We start from the raw sequence: 12,332 nt of genomic DNA, 5'->3' as shown, positions 1-12,332 counted from the left end.
CATCGCGACCACAGCCTTTCGCTCCCTGGGGGGCGCAGCGGTCCTACGACGCCAAGGTTGGTTAAGAGCTACTGCCTTTAGACCGGAGGTCCAAAATAGGATTCTAGATCTCCCATTCGATGGGGAAGATTTGTTTGGAAGGCAATTAGATGAGGCCCTCCAGGGTATCAAGAAGGATACAGATACGGTGAAGGCCCTTGGTATATTACAATGTCGTAAGGTGCTATTTTGAGGCGCTCGAGGAAGAGCCAACCATCCTATAGAAGCGTTTACCAACAGGGAAGATACCCCTCTTATTCTTCGTCATCACAACAATACCGTCAACAGTAGGGGCGGAGACAGTCAGGGAGCTATACTAAGTTCGCTCCTAGAGGACGAGGGGGTCGTCAACAAAAGGATAATAATAGAAGACAATAACAACCTCCGGTATCCGGCTTCATGTATTCCGTCCTCTCCACAAGTTCCCCTGGGTGGAAGAGTGACTTCCCATCTGCATCATTGGCAGACAATAACTACGGACAAATGGGTCCTCAACATCATACAATTCGGACATACTCTAGAATTTCTTCAATTCCCCCCTTGCACTCCACCTACAAGTCGAGAGATCAAACATTTATCTCAAATGCGCCGGGAGATTGGTACAATGCTCCGAAAGGGAGCAATAGAACCAGTGCTGATCTCCCAAAAAGGGAAGGGATTTTATTCCTGTTTCTTCCTGGTCCGGAAGAATGCTCTCCAGTGGTGTCCGATTCTAGACCTAAGGTCTCTGAATACTTACCTCAAAAAACAGTCATTCCGAATGGTGACCCTCCAAGACATTCTGCTGCTCTTAAACCCAGGGGATCATACGACCACTCTAGACTTGCAAGATACATATTGTCATATCCCTATTCTTCCTTCCCACAGAAAGTATCTTCGGTTTACAGTGGCCGGAGACCATTACCTGTTCAAAGTGCTGCCATTTGGCCACAAATCTGCCCCGAGAATTTTTACAAACTGCCTAGCGCCAGTGGAAGCCTTTCTCCGAAAACAAAAAACCAAGTAGTTCCATACCTGGACGATTGGTGGAGAAAAACACTGTCGGGAGCTTCAGCTCAGACTTCAACTATGGCATGCATACAGTTGTTTGCGGAACTGGCATTTCCCTTCAGAGAGAGGCAACTGGGACTTGTAACTCTGGCCAAGGAGTTCAAAAGAAAAAAGTGTCTTTCAGTACGCAAATACAAATCGCTCCAAGGGACGATGTCCTCGTGCATACCTCTCATTCCTTTTTGCCGACTAAAAATGCGTCCATGCAGGAGGAACTAGATCTACAATGGCACCAGGCAAAGGGATCCTTCGAGGACAAAGTGAAAGTCACGCCAGCTATGCTGGAGGCAGTAACGATGGGTCTTTCCTTCCTTACCGAACCACCTCGATTGGTAAATACCACAGACGACTCTTTGGAATGATGGGGGGCAGTCCTTCAGGATCTGCAAGTCAGTGGTCGATGGAAATTGCAGGAACAACAACTTCACATCAACTTTTTGGATCTAATAACAGTAGGCTTGGCGCTGCTGGCTTTCCTACCAAGGATTCAGGGAAGATCTGTTTTAGTGAGAACAGACAACACAACCGCGATGCACTATCTCAACATACAGGGAGGCACAAGATCACTCTCCCTATTGCGGGAAGCACAAAAGATATGGAAATAGGCTGTAGAACATGGAGTATCTCTAAAGGTGGTGCATCTTCAAGGAGATCAGAACAGCAAAGCGGACACTCTCAGCAGACAGAAATTGACCTGCCACGAGTGGGAGCTCCACAAGGACATGTTACTTACAGTCTTTGGCGAATGGGGAGTCCCTACAGTGGATCTGTTTGCGACAGCCCAGAACAAATAAAGCCGGTTCTTTGCAAGCTGGCATCACCAAAGGGGGTCATGGGGGAATGTGTTTTCGATGGCATGGTCAGGCGTCTTTGCCTACGCTTTGCCACCGATTCCCCTCCTGCCACGGGTGCTCACGAAGATGAAGAAGGAATCGTGCAAGATAATAGTGGTTCACAGAGTTGCTCCTACTGGTGGAGAATCATCCAATTTGTCTACAGCTAATACCAGTGCTCTTGACTATGTCCCGGGGACAAGTGCTTCATCCATACCAGAAATCACAGCGATTAGCGGCCTGAATACCACGAATGACACAAATTAGTATATCCCTGCATTCTGCAGAAATTTCTATCAAAGGCCAGGGCTGAGAGAACAAATAGAACGTACAGGATAAAGTGGAAGAGATTCTGTTTATGGTGCCAGGGAAACAATCTCAATCCTCTGAATTCAGCGGCACATCAAATCATTCCATATATTCTGATGCTAGCGAAATCTGGTTTGGCCCATGCTTCTATTAAGGTGCATCTGGCGGCGATTTCTCGATATAGGAGAACTTCTTTAGGTCCATCTCGATGGTTGGAGAGAATTATAAAACAATTCATGAAGGCATTATTTAGAGTCTTTCCCACTATAAGGCCTCCACCACCGCTCTGGAAGTTGAACATTGTTCTATCCCAGTTGATGAAACAGCCCTTCAAACCAATTCACAGGGTGGATCTTAAATTCTTATCCTGGAAAGTGTCCCTTCTAATAGCTCTCATTTCAGCCAGGAGAGTGGGGGAAATACAGGCTCTCACAATTCCGTAACCTTTCCTACAGTTCAGGGAGGACAGATTGTCCTCAGGACTAATCCCAAATTCATTCCAAAAGTACCAACATATTTTCATCTGAATGAGCCGTTGAGCCTTAAAAGGTTTTTCCCTCAACCGTCGACAGCTGCAAAGGAAACTCTCCATTCTTTAGATGTTCAACAATGTTTGAAGTTTTACTTACAAAGAACAAAGCCAATCAGGAAATCTACCCAATTATTTGTGGCTTTTAGTGCCCCCAGGAAGGGGTTCCCATTGTCGAAGCCGGGAATTGCCAGGTGGATTTCAAGTGCAATACAGTACTGTCATCAGGGGGGCGGGGAAACCGTTAGATGCACGAGCTCGTGCACATTCCACAAGAGCAGTGTTCACCTCCACTGCTTTATTTTCGGGCGTACCTATACAGGATATCTGCAAGGCTGCTGCCTGGAAGAGTACGCATACTTTCACCCGACATTACTGCCTTGATGCACCTGCAGAGAAGGATGTGGCAGTGGGACAAGCTTTACTGAGGAACCTTTTCCAGTAACGGTGAGCCTTCTTTATCATCCCTCCTTCCTTGGTTGATGACATAAGCACATTCTATTGTCATATGCTGTATTATATATGATTTATGAACATCTTTCTATTTGTATTTATATATGGCTACTACAATTGTTAGATGACATATGTTGCCTTGTTCATGGTCTTAGGTGACAAAACAAAATGTGCTATGACTTACTGCTCGCTATTCTGATTCAGGCATGTGAATCTATGAAAGCTCCAATACTGGAGTAAGAAAACAAGTTACTTACCTGTAACTGTAGTTCTCCAGTATTGGAAGCTTTCATAGAATCACATGTGAGCCACCCTCCTCCCCTGAGAGACACACCTTGGATTTAGCACGGAAGGTGTCTATGGCACAAGTTCGCGAGAATCTGAGGGGCAAATGGTTCTCTCAGGGGGGTTCTAGAGGGTGAGGAGATCTGATTGGTCCAAGGACAAGTTTGGTCTCTTTTACATAATGAAGGTTATTGGTTGCAAAAGGGAAATGGGCCTAGGCCTCTTTTCAGTTTGCTATACAACTAAGCATTGCTTTTTTATGTATCGGAGACTCCCATCTCGACGACGGGGAATGATTCAGGCATGTGAATCTATGAAAGCCTCTAATACTGTAGAACTACAGTTACAGGTAAGTAACTTGTTTTCTTTTTTTGCATGCCAATTTAGACCCAGCCATGGGAACAGTCCAGTCTGAACTGCCAAGCCAGCTCTTCCCTGGACCAGAATCAAGCATCTTGGGACCGATTTCGGGTAACAGCCCTCAACAGCCAGGCTAGCTTGAATCGGGTGGAGTAGCGAGCATGGAACCCACATCTGGTGAAGACTGATTTCCATATTGCTGAGTCTAAACTGGGGTGGCATGGTGAGTAAAACAACAATGGATTTAACCCAAATCTCTTGACTGGGGGTGAATGTTTTGATTTTTTCTGCATTCCGTCCATCATTTGTGTCTTTTGCTTTCTCGCCCTAAAAGTGCCAGGTAGATGCAGACGTGGGTCCTGGGCTCACTTTGCCACTGGATTCAAGTTAGCCTGGCTGATGAGGGATGTACTTTTTTTGCAAAATTCCTTTAAAATCATGCTAGATTATTCATAATTTTGCATAATGTTCTGCAAATTTCCCTGGGGTATATTCCCATGACACTTCATGTGAAGGGTTGGGATAGCTCATATTACTCGTGCATATATTGCTATATAAGGGTCAACTGGGGGGGGGGTATTTTATTCTTCTGGCTACTCCCTTGATGGACACTTTAGTTTGTGATTATGTACAATGTTTTTTCATTTTATTGGTTCACTGAGTGTCAAGGCTCATGGGGTGTTTTAGTTATGGAGCACTCATCGTAACGATTAGCATCATGGTTATTCTTTAGTAAAGAGAAAATACTTTATTTATTCAAATTAAGCCTGCATGTAAGGGTGTTATTTTTCACAGTAGAGTTCGCTATTCATTCTTGGTATCATACACCTTATATTCGTTGAATTTGAAATTGATATTTACATTGACGAGACAATTGTCAGTTACTGATGGGTTCTTCTATTTCATTGTTACCTCTGATGAAGAACGTTCTGCCCATAATTCATTAGATACAACAGTATGGTTACCTGAGAGGAAAAGTGAATTCCTACATGCTGTGACAAAAGGCCTAAATGAACGTTTCATGAGCATTTAAAGATTGGAATCACATTGCCTTTGAAAAAAAAAACTTTTGAAAAACTTTGCAGACAGGGGAAGAAAATATTGATTACTATGGTTCAGAATGGATTCTATTTCTCTGTTTGAAGGCATTGCGCCTTGGATTTGGTGTGCGACGGAGCAGCATTCTTTTATATGAAAGCTTTATTTTGCCAGGTCAAAATAGTAGTTTAAGACTGCACATAGGCTGCAATGGCAGGCCTGAGACACGTTTTAAAAGGCAGTGTAGTGGGTTGCACAATGAGTGCTAAGGGCCCACTAGTATAATTTAAATTATAGACCCTGGGTACATGTAGTACCACTTTACTAGGATCCTACAAGTAAATTAAATGTGCCAATCAGGCATAAGCTATTGTACCATGTTTTAGTGAAAGAGCACAAGCACTTTAGCACTGGTTAGCAGTGGTAAAGTGCACAGATTGCTAAAGCCATCAAAGACGAATTAAACAAAATGGTAGGAGTGAAGGTAAAAGGTTTGGGGGATTACCACCCAAGTGTGGCAGATCTACCAATGTACATTTGCTATTTATCCGCAATACAAAATGGAACCCAACGTCGCTGTAGTCACATTCACTTACTCACTCTCAACATTTCCACAGTTTGGGAAACACTGTCCTAGATAGCAGAGTTATCACATTTATCATATTCTTGTCAGTGCAATACCTGTTGTACACCTTACTGTGGGTAGTTTGGCCCTAACGCTTTCTCTGATGAAAATAGACTGAGGTAAGTGTCTCAGTGGTGTTCATGAATTTTCATTCAGCCAGTGCATTTCATGGCCTGATTTGCCTCAAAAGGAGAAGGCATCAGCAAGGACATACAGAAAGAGAGCCAGAGATACATTTTGAAGCCAAGCGAAGAGAAATATAAGTGCTCATAATCTGCAGCGGGGATGCGGGCAGCAGGGGAAAATGCCTGCGATAAACACAGTGATGCAAAGATACAGCTTATGTCATGAAGCTGCAAAGGATCCTCTCAGCACTGTCAAGAATAAAAATCAGAGGTAATGTAGTCCAGCACTGTCACCTGAACAGCTTTGGTCATCCTGATCACCAATGTTGTGTTCTCCAAAGGGTAGGTGGACACTGCTTTAAGTTGTGGAAATGAAGTTTATTTCATGACAATGAAAATCACCCAAGCAGTCAGACACGTTCACCATTTCCAACTGAATTCAATTTGACCATCAATGAACTTTGTAGGGAATGTTCTAAAGAAACACAAACAAAAGGTGAGTGAACTGTTAGGGGGCTGATTGTAAATAAAAAATACAGGGATCATGTATAACATTTAAAGTTAAAAGAGTCCACAATTTATTTGTGAATTGACCAGTTCCTTCAGACATTAGTGTCTTTATCTCCCAACTCTAAGTCAGGCCCTTATTCTCAAATATGACTTATGCTTTCTTTATTCTCAGGGAGGCCTTTGAACCCTTGTCACCTAATCATGAGCTGTGTAACCAATGTCATCTCTGCTGTGGTCTTTGGGCATCGTTTTTCCTTTGAGGATGATGTTCTGAACCGCCTCATGGAAGCCGCAAAAGCAGTGGCACCTTTTCTGAGCTCCTTCTGGGGACAGGTAAGTATTAAGTACCACGCATGTGAAGATAACGGTTTGCACAAGTTCTTTATTATTTACCAACACAGGCTCCGGGACCGGAGCGTAAGCTGTACCAGCTGCCTCACGTCACCAGCTGTAACTGTCAAAGCAGGGTGACAGCTGGTGATGCAGAGCACTACAGTGTCCTCGCAGGGACAACAGGAGAAACATACTACGGTGTCCCTAAGGGGACACAAGGCAATCCATAACACATCCTCCCCCGTTGAGTGTGGTGAGGGAGGAATGATAACCATAATGACAACCATACAGTTTGGGGAAAAACATAAGCTTAGTCACACACATAGTCACTGAGCTTCACAGGGGGTGGCACCCTTCTACCGCACCTGCTAGTGGTACCCTGTGGTAGGTGATTGCATATAGGGGTTGCGGGCAATAACCTCGCTGCTCTGCAAGTGCCAGCACTTGGGAAAATGGCAGGCGCGTTGTTGGTTGAGGCAGACTCCGTAGCGCTCTGTGACCAGACTCCAGAGTTGTCAAGTCCGAGGTCAGACTCGCAGTCTGATGAGTCTGATAGGGCCATGTTATGTTTGGATGTGTGCGCCTGTTCACTACTCAATTCCTCTATCTTTTGTGTGATGTCTTCGTGAGTTTCTGGTGGTCTGTACACAAAAATGGCATAGAAATGCCACACCCTACCATCGCTCAACAAAGCTGAATTACAGTACACCTCATTAACAGTAAGGGCGTTGAGTATTTGTCCTGCCCCTTTCCTATGTGGCCGCTCCTCTTCACCTTTACCATGTCCCCAGCCGATATCTGCACTGGTTTACAGTTGTGTTTAACATCATACCGGGTCTTGACACTGTGTTGCACTTGTTCTGTTCTTTTCCTGACTTGCTCTGCCGTCCAGTGCACTTTCTTTGCAGCTGATGTCCACCCCACATTATCCTTGGTAAGGGGTGTCCTTCCTCTTATGAGTGCAAATGGACTATGGCCAGTGGAGTCACATGGTGTGATTCTGTAAGTCCACAAGGTCTTAAGGATTTCTCTTTTCCAACTTAGAGGCCGATTATGATGGCGGACGGACCTGAGTCCGTCCGCCACCATAGAGAAGGAGGGACCGTCCGCAGGGGCAGCGGCGGTCCCTCCGTGCAAATTAGGATGTGACCGCCACCCTGGCGGTCACATCCTGTATTTTTATCATTGCGGCGGGTGCTGCTTGAAGCAGCACCCGCCGCAATGATAAAAAAGTAAGTTGTGCATTTGCATGCACAAAGCGGCAGGCACCTCACGGTGCCTGCCGCTTTGTGCAGGCAAATGCAGGGGGGTACCATAGGTACCCCCCATTTGCACCCCCCCACCCCCCCTTCACCCCTGGGGGCCCGCAACGGGCCCCCAAACACAAATCCGTATGCCTTTACACGGCGGAAATGCCGCCGTGTAAAGGCATCTTTCCGCAGTCATTCTTATATGGCTGGCGGTGTCTGATAGACACCGCCAGCCATGTTAATGCTTTTCTGCCGTGGGCGGAATCCGCCCGCGGCGGAAAAGCGGCGGACAGATAGTAAGACCCACCAGCCATCCTAATATGGCGGTGGGTCTTGCAAGGCTCCCCGGCGGATTTCCCGCATCCTCTGGGCCGGCGGTGGCTTCCACCGGCCCGGTGGATGCGGGAAATCCGCAATCGTAATCGGCCCCTTAGTCTGTTACTGTTCGCTAGCTGTATTATACCCTTGAGAACCCTATTGAACCGTTCCACTGCGCCATTACCTGACGGGTGGTACATAGATGTAGTTTTGTGTTGTATCTGATTTCTTAAAACATATGCTTTGAAGGCATCTGATATAAACTGTGGGCCGTTGTCGCTAACAACTACTTTCAGTAGGCCTTCACGTATGAACACGCCATCCAAGAATTCCACCACAGTTTTTGAATCTGCTCTGGTAGTAAATTTGAGTTCAGGCCATTTTGTAAAATGATCAATGATTACAATTATGTACCATTGTTCACCCAGGTCTTGTATGGGTCCCATTATGTCTACCCCCACTCTTTCCCAAGGCATAGCGGGGCATTTAATGGGATGGAGGGGTGGTCTGAGGGTCACCTGGCTCTTGTCCGACTGTTGGCACATTCCCCAATCTCTTACCATCCTTTCTACATCAATACTTACTCCTGGCCACCAGTAGTTCTCCTTCACTCTTTTCTTACTCTTCACTATGCCTAAATGTCCTTCATGGCATAGCTGCAAAATTCTCTTTCTCATGGTGATTGGGGGAATTACTCTTCCTCCTCTTAATAGTAACCCATTTTCATGCGATAGTTCATTCCTTACTTCGTAAAAATGTCTCAGAGTTTCGCTCATGTTCTTTTTGCTGGTCCATCCTTCTTTCTGCATTTTGATCACATTTTGCATGTCAGCGTCCTTTTCTTGTTCAATTAGCCACTCCTCTTTTGAAATTCCCTGGAGACATTCTTCTAAGATGGCTATGCAGCATTCTTCGCTTTCATTTGTTGCTTCTGTTTCCGTTTTTTCTACTAGCATTCTGCTCAGATAATCGGCTACAATGTTTCTAACACCTGGAACATAGTGGACTTCATAGTTGTAATCGAAAAGGCGCATGGACAACCGCGCTAATCTTGGCGATGCATTGTACAGGCCTTTTGTAGTGAACACTTTGGTGAGGGGTTTATGGTCGGTGCAAAGAGTGACTTTTTTACCCCACACAAAGTTCCTAAAGTGTTCTAGTGCCCATACGCACGCTACCGCCTCCCGTTCGATGACAGAGAATCTTTCCTCTGTTGGTGTCAAGGATCGTGATGCAAATGCGATTGTACAATCATCACCTTTGTCGTCTTTCTGTGTTAGCACTGCCCCAAGTCCTTTGAAACTTGCATCAGTGGTGATGGTATTGTTAAGCGAAGGGTCAAATCCTTGCAAAGGCATTGCACTGTACAATTCTTTTTTTAGCTTCTCAAATGCTTGTTGGCAGGTTTCGTCCCACTCAAATTTGCTTCTCATTTTTATTAATTGCCGAAGATCATAGGTTGTGCTAGAAAAATTCCTTATGAATTTTGCATAAAATTCCACCAGCCCTAGCAATGATCTCATTTCCTCTTTATTTTTGGGTACTGGTGAGTTCTTGATGGCATCAAGTAGGTCCTTCTTTGGGCTTATCCCATTGCCATTGATTTCGTGTCCTAGGTAACTCACAGAATCTTGTGCGAATTTGCATTTGTTGCACTCTGCTGTGAGTCCCTTTGCCTCCAAGATTTCCAATACCAGTTGCACTTTCCCATTGTGTTCATCTTTGTTTTTTCCCATCACAAAGATGTCGTCTTGAAATATCAAGATGTTGGAAACTCCCTTGAAAATATCACTCATGAGTCTTTGAAACATCGCTGCTGCGGAAGCTAGTCCAAAGGGGACCCTTGTAAATTGGAAACACCCAAATGGTGTGATGAAGGTAGTGAGGTTTTTACTGCTGCGATGTAATGGTACCTGGTGGTACGCCGATTTCAGGTCGATGGTTGTAAACCATTTTACCCCCTTTGTAGTAGCCAACATTTCACCTATTTTTGGAAGTGGAAATTGTTCTACAACTATGTTTTTATTCAGGTCGCGAAGATCCACGCATAGCCTGATTTTTCCATTAGGACGTTTGGCTACGACTAAAGGTGCAACCCACTCACTGGCTTCCACCTGTTCTATGATTCCTTCCTTAAGTAGTTTTTCCAATTGAGACTTGACCTCATCCTTGACTGCAAACGGGACGTTCCTTGGTTTGTGCACGACGGGTATAGCTTGTGGTTTAACCCTGATTCTGTGCTTGTATCCTTTTAAAGCTCCACTGTAGTCATCTATTCCTTGTACTACTAGGACAGGGTCTTCCTGGTTTGGGTCTAGGATGATGCCCAAGTCGCCCTGATCCATCCATCCCAGCACGGATGGTCCTACAGCTGCTACGTACAATTTTCCATCTGGTTCTCTACCTTTGAAGTTGAATTTAAACCTTCTTACTCCACAAACGTTGATGGATTCACCATTAAACGATTTTATTACTATGTCCCCTTTATCTAAGTGGTCTCTCAATTTGTGGTGAGAATTTTTCTTCCCATACTTTTTATTTATGATTGTGTAGGGTGAGCCCGAATCTGCCACAATGCTGATACCTACACCACCTATCGTCATTTCACAAACTGGCTTCTTTTTCCTTTTTGTTTTGTTAGTGCTGACCTCGTTCACCTGTTCTTCTTCTATACTGAGGACATACAAGCTATCATCCTCTTCATCTGAAGTGTTTTGTAGGTAGTCCCCTTCATCGTTGACATATTTGACGGAACGTGTGTTCCTTCTTCTGCATGCTTTTTGGAAATGTCCTACTACTCCGCAGTATGGACATTTCACTCCTCTTGCGGGGCATTTCTTGTCATACGCCCAGTGTGATATGTCGCCACATCTATAGCAAAGTCTCTTATCACTGTCTCTTTGTTTGCTGTAAACTGGTTTGGACGTTCTGTTGCCCCAAGCTTGTTTTGATGTTCGTTTATCTAGCATTACTCTGTTAACTGTCGCACTCTCCTTCTTCACGCTGCATTCTGCAATTACTGCTTTTGCGCAACGGCCAGTTAATTCTGCCTTTCTAGCAATGTCTATTATATTTTGAAGCCGGTACTCTCCTTTAGCCCATAAATTGTCTTGTATATTTGCATTAGAACCTTGCATTACAATTTGGTCCCTGATGAGCCCGTCATGTAAGTCGCAAAATCTACAGTTCAATGCTAAGTTTTTGAGTGCTGACACATAGTCATCTACCGATTCTTCTTTTCCCTGTTTTCTGTGGAAGAACTTATATCTGTCCACTCCCACGCATACATTGGGCTTGTAATACGTATTAAGATCATCTATAGCATTTTTGTATAAGTCATTCTCACTTTCTCCTCTTGTTTTCTTATTGATGTTGTTGTAAACTTTTATTCCTCCAGCACCAAGGCAATGCAACAAAAGTTTGTATTTTTTCTTTGAGTTAAATTCGTCGTCGTCCTCAAACTGTGAAATATAGTTTTCGAAGTACTCCCTCCACTCTTCCCATTTTCATACAGGCTCTTCTTTTCCCGGTAGAAATGGCTGTGGAGGAGATAAGTTCCACAAGTAACCTGATGCCATCTTCTTTTATTTATTTTTTTCTTGTGGATAATCATGTGCATTAAATTGGTTGAAAGCGTTTTTATTATATGTTTATAGTGTTTTGTGAGAGGTTGTTAAACTGTTTTTTTTTCCTTCTGAGGGTTTACTTTGCGTTCTGTTTCTTTGTCTGCACGTGTCTCCGCTCGTATGTCTCTTTTATTAATTATTTTTATTTACTATTGATACACAACCTAGTATGCATGTGTAAGCACTTTTTTTTTTTTAAATCTGCTTACCAGCGTGATGCTCTTGTGTTTTGTTTTCCTGCTATGTCTCCGTAAACGCGCGTTTCTCTGGTGTCTGAAATTGTTTAGTTTTCGTCAAAATGGCAGCACGTTATGCGCGTAGCGTCACAGATTCCTCTTTGTTTAACTAGTCTGCATACTTTAGTCTCTTCAAAATGGCCGACTTACTGGCGTAGCGCGTCACGATGTGCATTCCTTTCTTGGTTCGTGGTGATCAGCTGGCAGTTGGGGTTTGTCGTTAAACTGTCACTTCTTCCTGAGGTGATTTCTATGCGTATTTTTCTTCTTTCCTTTTCACGCCTGTTATATCTTTCACCTCGTTTTTCCCCTTATCACTCGTCCATTTTCCTTTTGTTTTTCCTTCTATTTCCTTTTAAGTTTTACCCCTTAATTTTGAATACTCTTTCATTCTCTTTAATCTCGTTTAATTT

The 12,332-nt window shown here is 44.1% G+C and overlaps 1 protein-coding gene across 1 annotated transcript in view; it reads left to right on the top strand.

The window, feature by feature from the left end:
* The window catches only part of LOC144790964 (cytochrome P450 2J5-like), a 466,984-nt gene that overhangs the window by 106,082 nt on the left and 348,570 nt on the right, over positions 1–12,332 (top strand). Inside the window, exon 4 of the mRNA XM_078665581.1 lies at positions 6,329–6,489. Within this exon, the coding sequence (XP_078521707.1) occupies positions 6,329–6,489 (161 nt within the window). The remainder of the gene's footprint in view (positions 1–6,328; positions 6,490–12,332) is intronic.

Source organism: Lissotriton helveticus, chromosome 11, assembly GCF_964261635.1.
Source record: "Lissotriton helveticus chromosome 11, aLisHel1.1, whole genome shotgun sequence".
In the NCBI taxonomy this organism is placed as follows: domain Eukaryota; kingdom Metazoa; phylum Chordata; class Amphibia; order Caudata; family Salamandridae; genus Lissotriton; species Lissotriton helveticus.
The sequence above is the reverse complement of the archived record's forward strand: the minus strand, read 5'-3'. Positions and strand labels throughout refer to the sequence as shown.